Source organism: Brachyistius frenatus, unplaced genomic scaffold (assembly GCF_029030835.1).
Source record: "Brachyistius frenatus isolate BFR_SWC_R1_liver_20210118 unplaced genomic scaffold, ASM2903083v1 Contig_70, whole genome shotgun sequence".
In the NCBI taxonomy this organism is placed as follows: Eukaryota; Metazoa; Chordata; class Actinopteri; family Embiotocidae; genus Brachyistius; species Brachyistius frenatus.
The window spans coordinates 443,686-464,330 of NW_027210669.1; the positions used below are offsets into that span (position 1 = coordinate 443,686).

Sequence of the window (20,645 nt, forward strand, 5' to 3'; positions counted from 1 at the left end):
GTTCTATCGTATAATTACGATGTTATATTTGAGTCAAACCTTTAACTTGGTATGCAATTATAAAAAAAAATTCTCTCATTCACTCAAAAATGTTTAAGTTATTTCAAAATCTTGACCTATAATTTTTTTTTTTATTACAACTTACTACCTGAAACATTTGACTTATATCCCATAAGGTTTTAACATTCAAATTATTATTATTTTTTATTTATTTCAAACCTTTTATCTATTATGTTCGTGGTATGTTGCTGCTCCTGATGTCTTTCTCCATCCACATACAGATAGGCCTACCACCCCCCACAGCAAGCGAGGTTATAATGGTGCTATAGTCTATGGGTGCCACTTTTCTTTTTGCGGACCTGTTCAACAGCGCCCCCCGGTGGACAGAGCAGACGCTGCTTCCAGTGGAGGTATTACGCCTCGATGTGTCAGAGGGAGTCAGGGCGAGTCTTGACTGCAGACATCGTCGATGCAACCAGGATGCGCATCAGTAAGAAAATAAACCATCGCTTTTCTCCTGAAGGTATGAGGCATTTATGTTTTATCTGTGAGTTTCTCATTTGACATCTCCTTAATTTCACGGTTTTGTCGAGGGCGTTTGTTCTCAGTGTTAAATGCTGTCATAAAGCCGGAGCAGCAGCTCGCAGCAGGATCAGAATAATACGTGTTTACACCCATTGCAAGATCTCAAATGTCGTTGTAGCTGTTTTGTTTGTGTTCATGAGCCTTTTTTTTTTTTTTTAAGAAAATTGTGCTGAACAACCCCACAGCATCATGCAGCAGTAGGCTCATCTCTGAATGAGCATCATCAGATTTCATGACGTAATATTTGTTATTGTCCGAGTGCTAGTAATAAAAAAAACCATATCTGCACACTAGAGTATGATGGGAGGATCACTGGTTAATGCTGCCATAAATAGATTTGCATTGGGCAGCTTTGGTCTCCATGCGGTCAGGCTGAACAGACGGGATGACACCCAGTTTGATGCCGGTTTATTAAAGGCCAAGACAGTGCTGACGTAGGATTTTGTTTTGTTTTTGTTTTTTATACATATTACATCCAATAACGGATGTGCTGCTTCATGAGGCAACGTGTCACGCCATTACAGGCCTCCAGGATGATCCAAACAGCGCGTAAAGGATTAATTTTTATCTGTTGAATCACTGTTTTCACTCTTTTCATAACAGAAAGAGGGCTGAGTTCCTCTGGGATTCACAATTCTCTCCTCTTTTGTCTCTTGTGCATTTCTGTGTGCTCATGTGGGTTTTTGGAAAGATTTTTGAAACGGAAATTGAACAATGAATATTACTTTAATGAACAATTTTAGCCCCTGCTCAACTGCATAGTGTTGTATTGATTGAAGCCCTGAATGTTTCCTCCTGATACCTGAGATTTCACTTATATACAGTGGTGTGAAAAAGTGTTTGCCCCCTTCCTGATTTCCAATTTTTTTGCATGTCTGTCACACTTAAATGTTTCATCTGAAACATCAAACAAATTTAAATATTAGTCAAAGATAACACAAGTAAACACAAAATGCAGTTTTTAAATGAAGGTTTTTTTTTTATTAAGGGAGAAAAAAAAAATCCAAACCCACATGGCCCTGTGTGAAAAAGTGTTTGGCCCCTCCTGTTAAAACATAACCTAACTGTGGTTTATCACACCTGAGTTCAATTTCTCCAGCCACACCCAGGCCTGATTACTGCCACACCTGTTCTCAATCAAGAAATCACTGAAATAGGACCTGCCTGACAAAGTGAAGTAGACCAAAAGATAAAAGCTAGACATCATGCCGAGATCCAAAGAAATTCGGGAACAAATGAGAAAGAAAGTAATTGAGATCTATCAGTCTGGAAAAGGTTATAAAGCCATTTCTAAAGCTTTGGGACTCCAGAAGAACCACAGTGAGAGCCATTATCCACAAATGGAGAAAACATGGAACAGTGGTGAACCTTCCCAGGAGTGGCCGGCTGACCAAAATTACCCCAAGAGCGCAGCGACGACTCATCCGAGAGGTCACAAAAGACCCCACAACAACATCCAAAGAACTGCAGGCCTCACTTGCCTCAGTTAAAGTCAGTGTTCATGACTCCACCATAAGAAAGAGACTGGGCAAAAATGGCTGCATGGCAGAGTTCCAAGACGAAAACCACCGTTGAGCAAAAAGAACATCAAGGCTCGTCTCATTTTTGCCAGAAAACATCTTGATGATCCCCAAGACTTTTGGGAAAATACTCTGTGGACTGACGAGACAAAAGTTTAACTTTTTGGAAGGTGTGTGTCCCGTTACATCTGGCGTAAAAGTAACACCACATTTCAGAAAAAGAACATCATACCAACAGTAAAATATGGTGGTGGTAGTGTGATGGTCTGGGGCTGTTTTTCTGCTTCAGGACCTGGAAGACTTGCTGTGATAAATGGAACCATGAATTCTACTGTACCAAAACATCCTGAAGGAGAACGTCCGGCCATCTGTTCGTGACCTCAAGCTGAAGCCAACTTGGGTTCTGCAGCAGGACAATGATCCAAAACACACCAGCAAGTCCACCTCTGAATGGCTGAAGAAAAACAAAATGAAGACTTTGGAGTGGCCTAGTCAAAGTCCTGACCTGAATCCTATTGAGATGCTGCGGCATGACCTTAAAAAGGAGGTTGGTGCTGGAAAACCCTCCAATGTGGCTGAATTACAACAAATCTGCAAAGATGAGTGGGCCAAAATTCCTCCACAGCGCTGTAAAAGACTCATTGCAAGTTATCACAAACGCTTGATTGCAGTTGTTGCTGCTAAGGGTGGCCCAACCAGTTATTAGGTTTAGGGGGCAAACACTTTTTCACACAGGGCCATGTGTTTTTTGTTTTTTTTTCTCCCTTAATAATAAAAACCTTCATTTAAAAACTGCATTTTGTGTTTACTTGTTATCTTTGACTAATATTTAAATTTGTTTGATGATCTGAAACATTTAAGTGACAAACATGCAAAAAAAATAAGAAATCAGGAAGGGGCAAACACTTTTTCCACACCACTGTAGCTATAACATATAGTCTATCATCATAAGAGTTTACTTCCAATGCTCTAAAGAAGAGCTCCTGTGCACTTCCTCTTTGCTTTTGAATGTGTGGATAAATGTTCCCCACTCGGGATTAAAGTCGTTTGCGTATTCTTCTCCTTTTTGATCAGGAAGCAGTTTGTGACTCAGTCTCGGTGGATGAAGCTGGTTAATGCATCCATGTGGCCATGGTTACGACAGACATTTCTACAGCGGGCAGACGGTTGTAGATCAGACTCAGGGTACAGCAGGTTGGCACAGGTCAGCTCTGGACTCAGAATCAATAGGTTGAAATGGAGAAGAACATCAGGAAGACAGAGGACAGGGAGCTGGCTGGAGCAAAAAAAAAAAAAGAAGACAGGGTTGATGACTTTGTCGTTTGTGAGAGATTTAAAGGGATGATTTGAAAGGAAGAAGAGAGAGGCACTGCAGTGCAGCTGGTACTGACAGCATCTGCAAGGGGGCCAGCTGTGAGCTGCCAGCCTCACAAACTGGGTCACTTTTGTCTCCAGATCATCCCACAGGACTGAAGACCACCTGAATCTCTGCGCTCCACACCGTTTCACTTTCCTCCCTGCTGCTCATTCACCATTTTATTCTCTCACTGCCTTAAAGCAAGACAACCAAAACAGGGTCCCACTGATCTTTAGTGTGTGATTGAGGTCAGAGGTCACCTGCAGGGCAGTGTCATTCATCAGCTCTGATGATCAGCTGTTAAATGGAGAAGCTGTTCCAGCACTGGGAGTTTTCTGTCCCTTCGAGCAGACTGCATAGCTGATGACTGTCAGACAGAAGAAATGAAGATGATCTGTTGCTCCCTGAGGCTTCACATCAGATCTACTGTAGGTTTCCTAGAGAGCTTCCCACCGTGCCCGAGGCACCGGAGCTTACAGCGTTTTAGAAGACCGCTCACACTGACAATGATGCCTAATGAGGCAGAGCATCCATTCTGTAATTATCATCTGTTTTGGTCTCATACAAAGGTGCCAAAACACAGATTCAACTGGCAGAGAGCATCACGCTCCCTGGATTGTGTGTGTGTGTGTGTGTGTGTGTGCGTGCGCACGCATCTATGCAGATGACTTTGTGTTAGGTCTGTCGCTGGGAGAGCGTTTTTCTTCACACGTGTTGTGCGACGTCAGAACAGATTCGTGTGTAAAAATAGACCTCGGTTGCAGAGGTCTTCACACATGAATGCACGGCGGCACACACACACACACACACACACACACACACACACACACACACACACACACACACACACACACACACACAGACAGAGTTGTTCTCTGTTTGTCTCAAAGTAGACAAACGCAGTGTCACTTACTCTCTCACGTTTGTTCTCTTTATACTACAGCTGAGTGGGAAGTGGAAATTATTCCAACTGATCACACTGAGCAAAGAAAACTTGATATTTGCTCGGCACACAAACACCTAAGAGAGTGTGAACGGTATCATCAGAATTCACTTGCTGCATCCTTCTTTGTCCTCTTTACGGGGGGGGGGGGGGGGGGGGGGGGGGGGGGGGGGGGGGGGGGGGGGGGGGGGGGGGGGGGGGGGGGGGGGGGGGGGGGGGGGGGGGGGGGGGGGGGGGGGGGGGGGGGGGGGGGGGGGGGGGGGGGGGGGGGGGGGGGGGGGGGGGGGGGGGGGGGGGGGGCGATTTGAAGCCGTGTTCAGCTCAGGTTAGTCATCAGACCACTTGCTGCATCCTTTTTTTTGTCCTCTTTACGTTTCATATTTTCCTCATGCATAATTTTCCTGTTTTATTTTTCCCTCTGTCTGTGTTCTCCCCTCACCGAGCTGTGGTTCTTAGATGTGTGTAGTTGCCCTGCACAGGAGCTGAATCCATCCATGGCTGCCACCAACTCTTACATGTGGTTTTGTCCTGTCACACTTTAACTTTTTTATGCACATTTAACATGCTTTATTCAAACACTGACAGAAACAATTGAACGTTTTTTGTTTCCTCTTTCAACTCGTTTCTTACCTGTCTGCTGAAATAACAATGCTTTGGTCTCCACTGATACCAAGAAGCTGATGAAAAATTAGAACAAGGAGAGTGTGGCACCTGACAGGACGAAAATAAACTCAGAACAAGCAGAAGTAAGATTGCTTTTACACTGAAAGAGACATCTCCACAGTTTAGAGCTGAAATAATGAGTCAGTTAATCGACTGACAGGAAATTAATCAGACTCTGTCTGTTAATCTTGTCAGTGCCAAAAACAAAAAAAACAACTTCTATCCGACTGCTGAACTGTGAACATGTACTGGTTTTCTGATGCCTCTAAATTGAATATCTTTGGTTTTGGACTGATGGTTGGACAAAACAAGCAATTTTCTGACCTCTCCTTAGATTCTTCAGAATGTTTTCCAACATCTTATTAACCAAAAGTATTCATCAGTTAAGACATTTTTTTGCAGATTATTTGATTAAAAACAGTCCTTAGTTGCAGCCCTATATGTGTGGAGCAGATCAAGAGGGTTTAGAAATGGGACATGTGGAGGTGAGAATCCCGCTCCAGCTGGGTTCATCTTTGTTTCTTCCTGTTAGTGTGAAAAAGGTGAAATCAAAGGGGACTGCAGATTGAAACATAACGATGAGAGCTTGTAAATGCTTCAGCGGAGCCACATTTCCTGTGCTGGCACACTTGGCACAGGTTTGGTTTCCGGCTCCCTCACTGTTTGCATCTAATTTTGGCAGGTGCAGCGTTAGCTATGAGCAACGCAGTGTGCTGTGGAGTATTACATTATCAGCTCCCTCTTCTATTCTGAGTTACGCCACAAGTACTTACCGTAGCTGTTGTAATAATACTTGTTGAGTCACGTAGATTATTATTTAATTCTTTCCACATCTTCAGTCGGTCAATCTCACAGTTTGTTTTATCACACTATATTCTGATAACTATAGACCAGATTACCACCATGTTTTGCAGATATATTTAGGGCTCCCCAAGGAGGTTCCCCATTTATATTTTTGTGTGTCTGACCGGTCAAAATGTTTTGTTCATGAACACGTAGTCTATCACAAGTTACCTTTATAAATAGTGGCCAAGCTTTAGTCCTTAGATGATGAACACCTTTGTTTTTGGTGTTCCTATGAACTCTTATCAACTATCTAATTATTCATATACAAATATATATATAAAAAAAAAAACAATATGCAGCTTGCTGTGAAATTTACACATACAAACTATGCTCCTCAGAGGAATAAATAATTTTTAATTTCAGTGATTCTCTTGCTTTTCTTCACAGAATAAGCAACATAAATGTTTGTTTGTCCAGAACCTCGAAAGGTTTTACTTTTGGTTATTAGCACTGTTTACCAGCTACATCAATGATATACTGTATAAGGAAATATCTAAATCAATAAAATGCTGACTGTATTTTTAAATGTAGTTGAGTTAAAAAAAGATGTTTGTGAGAAACTGGTTGTGAGATTAATTCTTGACGCCCTCCAATGACATGGGATTATGACGTTTTCTATTCTGTCTGCTGTACATTGTCTGCTGCTGTTTTATCTGCGTGATCACACTGAGGCTTTTTCTTCTTCCCCTGTCTGTACCCGTGTGCTCATCGTGAGTCTGTCTAAAAGCAGAACTGCGAAAACACCAGGCAAGCAGCACAAATAGCAGCAGGAGAGTGAAGATGGAGAGTCAGAGTTTCACATCCTGCAGCTGTGGGAAAAGTCTCACTTTTCTCCCTCAGAAATCTTTCCCACTGCTTATATTAGCACGTTAACACGGGGAAAGAAATACTAATTTGAGCATGACAAACAACAAAACCTCTCTGTTCGTCTCAGAGTGAAGCATGATGGGAAACACTGTTTTAAACACCCATCTTATATCAGTTTTTCACTTAAACCTTGTGAAGAGAAGAGTGTCATGTGATACTGAGCAGGTGTGCGCTGAGCAGCTTTTATGACTAATTACAAGCAGTATTTAAATTTGTCAGAGCTCAGCTGTCATCTTGATGAAAGGATGACATCATCATCAAAGAATTGAAGCTGTCCAGTCTGTCTGATTCTACGAGGGCGTGAGATCACCTGGTTGTTGTTTTCTTCTGTCTTTCAGGTTCATCACTGAGAAGCGTGTGACAGCTCGGATCAACACACAGGGAAGACAGTCGTATCTCAAAAGAAGACGTGACGGACGAGTTTTGATTCCGTGTCTGCTCGACTTCGTTCTGCTCTTCAGGCCCTGTACTCTGAAATCCACCCCGACGTGAACCCACCATGTCTGGGAAGGAGCGCAGCCCCCGCCATCGGCCGTGGTCGGTCTACCGAGCCAACACGTTTGATCTCTCGGCTGAGATGATGGGGCTGGCTCTCTCGGGTAACTAAGTAACTGCTACCATGGTAACCTGTTTACTTCACTGATGATAAATTGAGAGTTTTTTTTTTTAAAGAGAACTTCTCGTCCTCTGTCTGCCACAGGCAACAGTCAGGATCCAGACGAGCCGGTGCTGGAGTTCAGCGTGGGTAAGTTCAGGAATCTCACAGATACACTGCAACATATTTTATCTTGTTTTATTTACACTAATAAGCCTAATGAGAGAGATGCTCATCAATAAATCCCATGAAAAGAGCGGAACTATAAATGAATAATTTCTCATAAAACTGGCTAAACAAGCAAGTATTATTTTGGCATCTAAAACCTAATATGAATTTTTTCTCTCCATTGTTGACCAAAAACTACTAAAAACACAAAGGCACTGTGTTGTAAAGTCCTCTGAACTGAACTACCTGTATGAAAGGGGATATACAAAAAAAAATATTGTTTGATTTGTCATTTCAACATATGCCATAAAGCTCACTCATGTACTGAATGTTTATTAGCCAACACAATTTCCTTTTCCCCATCTGTTTGAACACTGTTGTTGTTTTTTATGTTTTCATGGGTTTTGCTTACAGCAAGGAAAAAAAATAGTATAACACACATCTTCTCCTTTACAATTCCACTAATGAATATTTTACTAACAAGTCACCACCTAAAATAAGGTGCCGCTTGTTCAGAGTGACTCAGAGAATTGTCTGCCAACTCTGTACTTCCATTTAGCGCTACACAGTGTCTGACCATCTTTTAGAGCTGCTCATTGTTTCGTGTTTACAGCCCACGTGTGGTTCCACCTCACTGGTCTCGTTTGCCTCCCTCAAGGGGGATGTGTTCAGTGACAAGCTCTGATAAATCAGCTGTATGCTCCCTGCCCAGTTTTTAGTTAAAAAAAAGTTTTAGTTAATGGTCACAGAGGAGCGTTTTGCAGCTAAAGAGCCAGATATTTCCCTCAGGAGTTGAGTAAATATTATACCTTGTGGCTAGAAACATGACTTCAAATTAATTCTAATGTTTGCCGTGTTTGCTGACTGTGTAAATAATCTGTTTGCATCACATTTTCAATTGTTGACCCTATAAGATCATGATTTTTTTTAATCATATTTTTACAGCTTGTTCCACTACCTTCAACTGGTCACAATTGGGTAATTTCTGCTTTAAAAGAGGATGCACTGGCAATGGCTCTGTGTTTTTGTTCTTTCTTACCTGGTGTGTCTGGTTAGCGATTGACTAGTCACTGGGAAAACCATACTGTTATCCATTGTACCACTATAACCACATTACTTATGGGAGCAGTGTGTAGGATTTAGTGGCATCTATTGGTGAGGCTGCAGATTGAGCTGGACCCCCACACCTCCCTCCAGCGTATTGGAGAACCTATAGCGGCCGTGAAAGTCGTGAAAAGCTTGAGTTTGTCTCTAAAAGGCAGTGTTTGGTATTTGGTTTGTCCTTCCTGAGCTACCGTAGAAACATGGAGGGCTTTGTGGAAGAGGACCTACTCCCTGTGCAGATATGAAAGGTTCATTCTAAAGTACTTAAAACACAGTGATTCTTAGTTTCAGCTGATTATACACTAATGTAAACATAATAATGAATGTCATATTGCATATCTGTTATAGATCCCCCTAAATCCTGCTCTGGTTTATCAAATACTGACGACTTGGACACGCTGTATTACATTCCTCCCATCGCAGAGGATTAATGACCATCCCACTGTTAAATCCTACAGTTAGTAATCTCCTATGTTTATATGTTGCCACAGCCTGCAGTGAGCTGGTTACTCCCACTCAGGACCGTAAGCCAACCAGCTTTGTTGCTGTCAGCTGCACCACTCCGCCGCAGGCCTTCTGGACCAAACACGCTCAAAGTGAAATCATAGAGGTAGACTATTGCTCGCTCGGCTTTTGCTTCCTCCCTGCTGCTGTAATCTTCTCAAACCCTCTCACCTCTCCCTCCGTCCACAGGGCACCAGTAACCCGATCTTCCTGAGCAGTATAGCGTTCTTTCAGGACTCTCTGATCACTCAGCAGACTCAGGTCAAGCTTTCTGTCTATGATGTAAAGGACCGCTCACAGGGCACGGTAAGCCCCCAACCTCAGACAAAATCACCATACTCATCTGTCTTTAAATGTCCTGTTAAAGATCCTTCATAGTCTCCTCTAATCTAAAATCCTCTAAGTCCTGTGGGTGTGTGTGTTTCTATGTGACAGATGTACATGCTCGGTTCGTCCATGTTTTCTGTGAAGGAGCTGCTGCAGGACAAACACCACAGGCTGCACCTGACTCTCAGGTAACACGCCGACATAACACACTGGAGCTTTTTCATTTGTCAGCAGCAAAATCATACAAATTGCACGCTAGATCTGGGCTCAGGGAGGTTTACCTGACTTGATGTCGCTGTGTGTCAGGTCATCGGAGAATGAGCGCGTTGGCAACATCACAGTCATCGCCTGGCAAATCGAGGAGAAGCGGGAGCAGAGGGCTCCTGTTGCAAGATTACAGAGGGGAGACACTGTCAATGGAAGGGTGAGTAATCAAGAAATATATATAAAAGATACTTTATGATGCTTTTAAAAGATTAGTTAGTCGATTTCAATAATCAGCAACTATTTTGATGACTGATATGCATCATTAAAGTCATTTTTCAAACAAAAGCCACCATGTATTGGGACCATGCTACACGGTGACACTACACTCAAAATAGAATAAATTAGAATTGGATGAATGAGAAGTTTGGAAATGTGAAGGTCAGACATATTTCTCTATGCAAACCTTATTATTGGGTTGTGTTTGTGTCAGATGGTTCTCCCTGTGGATGAAAGCCTGACTGAATCGATGGGCATCAAGTCCAAGTCCTCATCTTTATGTAAAGATCCACTGCTCAAGGCTGGTGAGTGGGTTTTTTAAATTAACTAAATGTTACAGTAACCTACTGTAATGACTGTGAGCTACTAAGAGAGTTTGTGAAACAGGTGACATCGGGATTGCTGGCTGCGTCACAGTGATTCATGTCTGTGAATGAAACTGTCTGTTTCAGTGTTTGGAGGCGTCATGTCGCGTACGTACCGCTTCCCCACTACGGATGGCAACCACCTGCGGATCCTGGAGCAGATGGCAGAGAGCATGCTGTCCCTGCACATTCCCCGACAGTTTGTCAAACTGCTGCTGGAGGAGGATGCTGTCAGGTACCATCTGAAATTGTTTTTTTTTAATTTATTAAGCAGAGCTTCAACATCTGCACATAGGAGCAGCAATTTTGTGGGCTCATGACCATTTAAAAGCGACGTGTAATAGTTGATAAGGCTGTTGAGTTTATATCTGGTCCCATTTGACCTCAACCCCAATTTGAACTCGGTCTGGACTTGATCTTTTAACTTTTCTAGACTGGCCTTAGATTTGACGACTATCTTTGCCGCATCACAAGCTACAAATGTGTGATTCGGGAGTAGTTTCACCAAACAATGTCCCCCTTTTAAGATCGTTTCATTTAAGTAGCATTTAGCTGCCTGAAGAAATAAAACAACGGTATTTTTTTTTTTAAATAGCCAAGATAAAAAAAAAATAATAAACTCACTAATAAACACAATTTTCTTAGCAGATTGTTTTCTTATAGCCTATGTTCTAAATATCATAACACTTCAGATTTATATTGAAACCTCTTGAATGAGAGGTCCTAAGCTCCAGGCTGGGGACCACTATGGTGGGCGGACTTAAGTTTAAACCGTATAGTGCACTCAGTAAATCATGAACATTTTATATTAGTGATGATATCCAAAGAGAAAGCATTTTCATGTCTCCTTGGGGACATTAAACTGAAACTCATTTATGTTTTGTTACCCGAAAACTGTGTTATTCTTTAATGTGCTCGATTATGACATCACCATATGTCAAAGCAACAATATCATCATCATTACGACTCTCACTGCTTCATTAATGGGTGCTTTTAATGTCTGTAATTTGAGGAGTTGTAACCACTAAGCTGTTTTATTCACTGCGAAGTCTATAAATGAAAGAGCTGTACAAGATGTACGCTGTGAGATCATCAGTGCCTCAGCTGGAAGCCCTGACTGTTAGTGTGTGTGTGTGTGTGTGTGTGTGTGTGTGTGTGTGTGTGTGTGTGTGTGTGTGTGTGTGTGTGTGTGTGTGTGTGTGTGTGTGTGTGTGTGTGTGTGTGTGCGTGTGCGTGCAGGGTGTGTGAGTTGGAAGAACTGGGCGAGCTGTCCCCGTGTTGGGAGAACCTCAGGAGGCAGATCATCACTCAGTACCAGACCATCATCCTCACATACCAGGAGACCATAAGTGACCTGCACGAATACAAAGGTTAGACAGATTCTGCTGTTTGACTTTAGTCTGAAATCTGAAGACAGGCTAGTTAACATTTCAAATAGTGATCATTTGGAGGTGAATAACAGAATTTATTGAAGTAAGGATAGTTTCAATAATAAATCCCGTTCTTTGTTTCTGCTTCCTCCCAGGTCCTTCATTTAAGTCCAGCACCTTGAAAGCTGAGAGGAAGTTGGAGTTCATTCCCACAAACCTGCATATCCAGAGGATGAGAGTACAGGGGGAGTCTGGTTATGGTAAATATCCTCACACGTGTGTTTACTGCATGCCTCTAACTCTACTTATTACTTATCAAGTATTTTTTTCTACTCTCTTCGTTCCCCGTCATTCTATCAGACCGGACGTACGATGTCGTGACTATTGGCGCTCCAGCAGCACATCATCAAGGCTTTAAAGGCTGCGGCCTCCGAAAACTGCTGCACAAGCTCGAAGAAGCCAGAAAACAGTGAGTCATTTGAAGCACAACTTCACGGTGCTACGTGTTATGTTGCACATTTCATAATCCGTCGGATTTTCTCTCCTTTTTGTTTGTGCCTTAAACAGCACTCATGAAGAGGAGAGGTGCGTGTGTGTGTGTGTGTGTGTGTGTGTGTGTGTGTGTGTGTGTGTGTGTGTGTGTGTGTGTGTGTGTGTGTGTGTGTGTGTGTGATATTACACATTGTTTGTAGAGAATTTTTGTAATTTCAAGTGTGAAACCACATTTTGTTCCTTTGTTTATTTATCTTTTGCTCTCACATCGGTTCACACCTGAAGCTCTGCTGGCTCCGGCTCTAAAGCGATGGCGTACCAGCCTCAGGATGTCGTGAAAGCAAAGGAGCTGATTGGTCAAATTAACACTCTGAAGACACAAGTGTGTTACTACACTGAACGTCTGTCCCGAGCTGCCAAGGACCGCTCGGCCAACGCTCTGGAGAGAACTCTGGCCATCCTAACAGAGAAGGTAAGACAGAGCCCAGAGGAACTGGACGGATCTTTAATGTGTGCATTATAGTCCTGTTTTTTTTTTTTTTTAATTTTTTTATGTGATTGTTAATGAGCATTTAAGCGCATTTTATGACAAAGATCGCCAAAGCTGGAAACATTATGTTTTTTAGTTGTCCGTCCCTCCGTATGTACGTCTCGTTCTCATCAACACGATACCTCAAGATCGTTTTTATTGAATGTCTTCAATTTTGGCAGAAATTTTCACTTGAACTCAATAATGGACTGATTAAGCTTTGGTTGTGAGAAGTCAAAGGTCAGTGACACAATCATGTGTGAGTAACGTACCCCGTTGTCCTCCTCCCCTCCTGCAGACTCGTCAGTTGGTGACCGTGTGCGACTCCAAGCTGCTGTCCGCAGCCATCGTTGCCCTGGCAGCCGCCCGTCCAGACTCCTCTCAGCAAGGCACGCCGTCCCCGTCCTCCTCCTCCCTCTCACCTTCCTCTTGCTCTCCGTCCCGCTCGCCCTCTCGTCACCCCACCTCCCCGTCTCGCGCTGCCTCCTCGCCGTCTCGCCACGCACTTCCTGTTGAGGGCGGCGAATGGAGTAAAAACAAGCGCACCTCCTTTCAGGCAGATTTGCATGAAGAGGAGTGGGTAAGAGAAGAGTCCATCTGCCTCTTTCTGATCAAGTGTTTTGTTGTTGTTGTTGTTTTTTACATTGTTTTCATTTTCAATGTGTGTTTGTGTGCAGGAGAAGGTTTGGCTAAATGTTGATAAAAGCCTGGAGTGTGTGATTCAGAGAGCAGACAGGCTGCTGCACCGAGACAAGATACAGAGCGACAGCAGCTCGGAGGACGTCTTCCTGCTCGCCGACGAGGAGCCAAGTAACACGAAGAAAGGTAAAGGTGTACGAAGTACGAATGTACGAAGAGCGGAAAGTTAATAGGACTGTGTCACTGTCATGAGGTATCCATAGTAACCAAGAAGCTTTCAGGGTACATCCTGGACGATTTCCCATCATCATGTCGTTCTCTATTATCTCCATCCTGAAATCATCAACCATCATCATCATCATCGTCATCGACTTCCCTTCCTGTCGATCACAGTTGTAGGTTCATCACTGCATTGACTGCTTCAGTGTTTATGATGTAAAAATACTGGTAATAATGTTGAGTTACAGGTAAAAGTCTTAATCTAAACCTCCTTTCCTCTCTCACCTGCAGAAAGCAGCCCAGATGTTGAAAAGTTGTCTCCAGGTGAGAGAATAATATTTCCTTTCAGTATGAGCATGAAGAAGTATCGAATCCATAAAATTCTAACACAATACAAGGTATTCAATACGGACGGTTATTATCAAAGAGGAGCTCGATTTCATGGTAGGACCTGCAGTTGACACACACAGCAACCGACACACAGCTGTGCAGCGTGTGATAGGTAATGCACACGCCATCAGGCAGTTTGCACCCAGGCCTAAAGTATGCAGCACACCTCTTCCCAATTTCACTCTCAGTGAATCCGTCATCAACCCTGCACTCTTTTGAATACAGCCGTAACTATGGAAATATTTGGATTCATTACACCTGGCTTGACCTACCCCACACCTTCTCAGCTATGCGAGATGAACATCAAGACAGGATGCACCAACCAGGCTACGTCAAGCCTCGCTTTACTCCAAGTTATCCTGAATTTCTTAATTCTGCTTTTGAGAAAAAAAAGCCACGAGGGCTAATTCCAAAAAGACAGAATTTCAATCATGAACTCACAAACGAGCACCGAACAGAATCTGAAGACGACGTCACATAAACAGAATGAGTCGACAGGAAAGCAAAATTTGCAGAAAAGCTGAATGACCAAATTGCAAAAAATCACAGACAGAACATGGGGGGTGAATTGGACACAAGACCTGACAGACAAAAACTTGAAGGAGGGACAACCTGGGAGTGGAGACAGGGAGAATGAATACTGAGTGGGGTGAAGTGAGTACACCTGCAGCTGATTAGTGAAATGAGAGGAGGTGAGGTGGGCGTGTCAGACAGGTGACCAAGGCAGGGAGAGAGAGACAGAGAGAGAGAGACTGAGGACCTCTAGTGGGAGCAGGGAGGGATACAGGCGACCAGAGGTAGGCAGAGGGAGAAACGCCAAGAACAAACCAAGCAAAAGGTAAAGCAGACATACCAAACCTGTGACAATATCAAGAAAGCAAAAGTAAAGTATTTTGAAACGATTTCTGATGGGAGTCTCACCTCATGTCTGCAGGTGAGTGGAACGACGCTCTGTATCCTCTCCTCACCACACTGACAGACTGTGTGTCTCTGATGAGCGACAAAGCCAAGAAATCCATGGTGTTTCTGCTGATGCAGGACAGCGCCCCCACCATCGCCATGAGCCTCACGCTGCAGTACCGCCGCGATGTCGTCTTCTGCCAGACGGTCTGTCAGCTCCTGCTTCGACTTAAACACACATTAAATGGCTGCTTAAACATTAAATTAAACACACATCTACTTAAACTACATACATTTTATGTAGTTCTGGAGGTGCCGATGACGTGAAAAAAAGACTTAACAACTCTGCTGTTTACAGCTGACGGCTCTGATCTGCGGCTTCGTTATCAAGCTGAGAAACTCTCTGTGTGACTCAGGCTTCCTCAGGCAGCTGCACACCATCGGCTTACTGGTGCAGTATGAAGGCCTGCTCAGCACATATGGTACGTTTGTGTGAGAAACTGACTGTGAAAGCTTGTTTAGAAATGCATAATTACACAATTTTGGTGCTTATATTTTAAATCCAAATCTGCATTAAATTTCACATAAATTTCAGTTGTCATTATTGACATTTTGTCTGACGATATTGTATTTTAGAGGGATTAAATATAAAAAAAATTTGACCATATTTAATAATTAAAACAAAATGTATATGTTTCATATTACTGGAGAGCCACCCATACAAAAATAAATAAATCTAAAATCACTGAATTTCTAAGTTAATATGAACATGTGTACCAAGCTCTTGCTGTTATCTACAAGGTTTGGTCTTTTATGTCAAATGGACCAAGATTCAGACAGTTATAGAAACAGAACAGCAGGAACTAAAACAGGTTGGATAAGATGTGTAAGACGAGTGTAGATCAGACAGGACTTAACCTTTCATCAAGTATCACTGAAATTAGTTTGAAATGAGTTTTTGATATTGCTCAATTTCATAAACCAACCATAATCTTTATGGAGTTGATGATATCACTGTTATTTGTCATTTCTCTGCCTTGAAACTCTGTGTTGACTTCCTGTTTCTTAAAGCGGAGGAGTTGGCCATGTTGGAGGACATGAGCGTCGGAGTGATGGACCTGAGAAATGTCACCTTTAAAGTCACACAGGCGACTTCGGGCTTCAGCCCGGACATGCTGCCGGTGATCACAGGAAACAGGAACGGCTTTAACGTCAGGGTCCCGATGCCGGGAGCCATGTTTGACACGCTGCCACGAGAGATCCAGAACGGGATGCTGCTGCGAGTGCAGCCGGTCCTGTTCAACGTGGGGATCAACGAACAGCAGACGCTGGCTGAGAAGTGAGTCACAGAGGCCACGCGACGGGAAAGATGAAGGGCTTCAGGGTAGAAAATGGAGAGGAAGCTGGTTAGATACCCGTTGCAGGCAATAGAACAATTATAATATATTATTGTACTACTGATGCCCTCATGTTATAAAGAGATTTAAAAAAACAAACTCAAAACCTACAAATTGTATTTGGTGTATTTTAGACGAGAGTTAGATATTCTAAATGTTACGTATATAATGTTTTGGATTTTGCTTTGTTCCCCCAAAACACAAACAAATGCATCAACAAAACTATGTACCTACTCCTGAGGTTTACACAGAAAAAAGAAAAAAATTGAAAATCTATTTAATTCCGGCACAAACATGCAGATAAAAGGTTGAAGGCAGCAGCAAATTTGACATTGAAATCAGGGAAATTGATGGAAGTCATAATAGTATGTTGCATCTACTTAGCCATGAAGGTTTACTGTAATTAAAGTTTTATTTATTATTTATGTGTTGTTCTGCATGGATTTTTACTTTAGAAGGAGGAAAAATAAGAAACTGGTTGAAAAACATTAGAAAAATGTTTGCTCGGTAACCTTGATAGTACATTAAACTTGTTGTGCAGAAGAAGTTACAATTATTATTGTGAAAATGACCCCTTCTTTAGTTCAGAGCAGCAGGACAGTAACACACCACGTGTGATATACATGAAAGTTACAAGGTTTCATACGTGTCCAGGTTCGGAGACACGTCACTCCAAGATGTCATCAACATGGAGAGCGTGACTCGCCTCAGCTCGTACTACGACCAGTTCAAAGAAGTCCTTCCTGAAGACTGTGAGTGACACACATACACTGAATCTGATCCTTCTTTGTTCTTATTTTCCACCGTCCTTATCATTCCTCCTCTGTGGTGTCCTCAGGCCTCCCTCGCTCCCGCAGCACCACCAGCCTGCCCGACCTGCTCAAACTGCTAAACCAGAATATCAACGCCAAGAAGAGCAAGAACGTGGAGATCCTGTGGCAGGCAGCCGAGGTAGCTTTTCCTCAACATGTCTTCTTCATTAGGCCCCCAAAAACATTGAAAAAGCTCTGTCTTATACTGCTAATCTCTTTCTCCAAATCCTAAAGGCATGTCGCCGCCTCAACGGAGTGCGTTTCACCAGCTGTAAGAGCGCCAAGGACCGCACAGCCATGTCTCTGACCCTGGAGCAGTGTCAGGTCCTGCAGCAGGAGCACGCTCTGGCCCCACAGGTCTTCTACCAGGCCTTGGACTGTATGCGCAGGTCAGTCACAGCTCCAAAAGCTCTTCAGAAAAAATAATATAGTGGTCAAAATAAAACAAAAAAGTCTCTTCTGTGTGTGTGTCCACAGTGAGGGCTGCAGGAGAGAGAACACCATGAAGAACGTGGGATGTCGTAAATACGCCTTTAACGCTCTGCAGCTCAAAGCCTTCCCCAAACAGTATCGCCCTCCGGAGGGGACGTACGGGAAAGTCGAGACCTAAGTGGACTCTTCTGTCAGTCGGAAACCAAAAGACTGAAGGGGATAATGATGATGACACCACACGGAGAAAAACACCAACACAAACTGGAACAACAGCCCCTTGTTTTGTGATTAGTCACTGTTAAGATGATTCATGTCCAAGTGCCAGTGCTACCTTAGCTTGTTTTATAGCAGTCCCTTCCTCCCCTCTCCTCTCAGTAGTACTAGAATCACACACGTCTCACGGACACCTCACAGCCTATATCAGCAAAGACGTGGCTTTCTGTGTTACATTCTAGCCAGTGTGCAGACAGTGTTGACTGCCGCACCAGTTGTAGCATCCGGAAAGCGTGCAGCCACTCTAGATTTAAGTCATTTTAACTTCCCTTAAAAAAAAAAAAAAAGGATGCACAAATGTTTCAGCCTTTAGAAAGATGGATGTGGCACACACATTACACATTACGGTACACATATTTATACTCCTCCAAGTAAATTTGATTTGAAGTTACCATTCGGTTAAAAGATGAGGCCGGTGATAGTCTATATTTTTCTCCATCCAGAGACCAAAACCAACAAGTGAACTTGTACTGTCTGTGTATCCAAAGCCTTATAAAGCTTATTCATCTGTGCCACAGAGCTCCTACTAATCACACATCAATGAGAAGCCTGTTCATGTGTTACTTGGTTACCACAAACTGCCACTGTGATTATGCTATCAGTCCTACATATACTGTAAACTGCGGTGGCATTCCCCCAGCAAACACACTACTTACACCTGATTGAACAAATTTTATTATTACTTACTTAAAACAAGGAAACAGTGTATTTGGGACGGGCTTCTTAAGACTCACATCTTCAGTAGGAAGCTTGGAGAGCAGCAGTGACGGTACAGAAGAAAGAAAGCTAGAAACTGAGTAACACAAAATTTTTGGTCTTTTTGCAGAATTTGTTGACAATAAAAAACAAAAAAGATATAAAATAGCACAAAGAGTGAAGCTCTTTAAAGCAACACGAGGCAAAACTAATAGCAAGAATTAACTATTTTATGGCCTCTATTAACGTCACATGGAGCCAAACACGACAGTGCACGAACAGCAGCAAGCTCGTAGTCACGCAACGTGACCTACTTGTTGCCGTGTGGCTTTGCCTACATGTAACGTTGCCTTGTGTTGCTTTGAACCCTCTGTACACAACGCATCAGAACATACGCTTTACAAAATCAAATGTCTTAACGTGTTGGAGATGTTTCTCTGGACCTAAACTGCACTGCAGGATGACAGCTGTTAAAAATCAAAAGACCTTTTTTTTGGTTTATTTTAATGCTTCTAGCCTGATGTCTGTCTCTCCCCACCGTCTCTCCTTCTTCTCCTCCAGTTACATACATATTCAACATCATATCACTCTGTTCAACAAGCACAGATCTTTAACAAGTATATACATGACACTACTCTCAGACATTTTTATTGCAAAGAGGTCTTATCTACGGTGATATCTGAAGTTCTTCTGATGCCACGCTGAAGGCATCAGTGGCGAAATCTTGGGCTTCAGAGTGGTGCATCACATTATTCTATAATTCTAACATATCTAAATATATTTAGGACATTTTTTGCAGGATCATATGCAGCCCTTCAAATTGGGTTTTTAATTCATTAAAGCTTGTGTTCTCAGTTTTACAGCTCTCGGCTGAATTATGCAGAACTTTGAGATCGAAATCAGAATATATTTGAATTAATTTAACCTGCATGAAAATAAAAAAAATTTAAAAAAACTTTCTGCTTGATACTAATGCAATTGTATACTTTTGCTGTTAAGACTATCCATGAGCACTTGCTAAAGGTTTTTAGATTGAAGTGAAATAATGCATATTGCATTATTATACCAACCATTACCAACAACTCTTCAGCCGTCAGCTGAACAGTTCTGGGTTCCAATGGACCTTAATGTACAATACATACAGAGACAGGGGATTTTATTTTGAAAATGTTATTTTGCTTAAAGGTATTTATGTTATCATGGCTGGTGCTGCCAAATGCTGTTTAGTTTTATCCATTGTTATTGAGTAAGTTACGACCTTGTTCTGATCAGTTATACATGCGCACAGGTTGAACGGGTTGCTTGGGAGACGCCTGCACCCCCACACAGGTTTGAACTGAACCTGGATAATCAATAAAGGCTTGTTGATGCCAAACTAGTGTGTCAGTGAATTAAATCAGAGCTGCCCAGTTTGTGAACCTGCAGGTTAAATTAGGCCTGCACCTTCTTTGTTTTGATTCATCCTGGCATTTTGCAAGCTCGTGGCTATTCTCTTAATTCTTATGTTAAATCCTAACCGTAATGACTACGAACTGTAATTTTCATCCAGTGTAAAAGTACATAATATGAGTTTTATGGCAATATACAGCATAGTGCTATTAAGTTTCCCTATTAAATTACATAGGCCTACCTGTTATCTACAAAGATTTGTAGATAGTGTGTAGTATAGACATATCCTATGTCACTAACTCTCGGCTGCCAGTCAAGATGAGAGATCGAGGCAGTGACACACTGACAAGAGAAAAATTCTGTTTTGGATAATGCAAAATAATAAAAAATTACTATTACGCAGATCAAAGAGTAGTATTTTAATTATTCTAAAACATTTTATTTTAAAATTCTATTTTACATTTTGTGTACAATATATTACATTTTAATGAAATGTAATTACACATACCATAAACATGTATTATCTGACCCTTCGGTAGAAAGAATTTTGGCACCTCTGAATTAAATCTAACATCATGGTTTGTGTTTTGGAAGTAGGACCATCACTGTGCAGAATGATTTAGTCGGTGATAATTATTGAAAAGAAAATTATAGATGGGCTTTTCTGATTTAGACACTTTTCACAAGAAACCAATCTGCGTGTCACTAATAAGGCTATCACCGGAAATGACGACATAGATTGTTTAGTAGCGAGAAGACGCATCTTAACGGTCAAACCAT

The 20,645-nt window shown here is 42.3% G+C and overlaps 1 protein-coding gene across 1 annotated transcript; it reads left to right on the plus strand.

Moving 5' to 3' along the window:
- Positions 1-419: 419 nt before the first annotated feature.
- On the plus strand, positions 420-19,851 carry inpp4aa (inositol polyphosphate-4-phosphatase type I Aa). Its single transcript, XM_069707588.1, has 23 exons — positions 420-523; positions 7,120-7,380; positions 7,482-7,526; positions 9,140-9,258; positions 9,342-9,458; positions 9,588-9,667; positions 9,786-9,903; positions 10,177-10,267; positions 10,415-10,562; positions 11,567-11,697; positions 11,853-11,957; positions 12,058-12,166; positions 12,475-12,661; positions 13,017-13,298; positions 13,396-13,543; positions 13,868-13,900; positions 14,901-15,073; positions 15,225-15,348; positions 15,938-16,205; positions 16,918-17,015; positions 17,102-17,214; positions 17,310-17,464; positions 17,553-19,851. Exons 2-23 carry the CDS (start codon positions 7,281-7,283, stop codon positions 17,683-17,685), a joined length of 2,877 nt encoding a protein of 958 aa, XP_069563689.1. The 5' UTR covers positions 420-523; positions 7,120-7,280; the 3' UTR covers positions 17,686-19,851.
- The last annotated feature ends 794 nt before the right edge of the window (positions 19,852-20,645 follow it).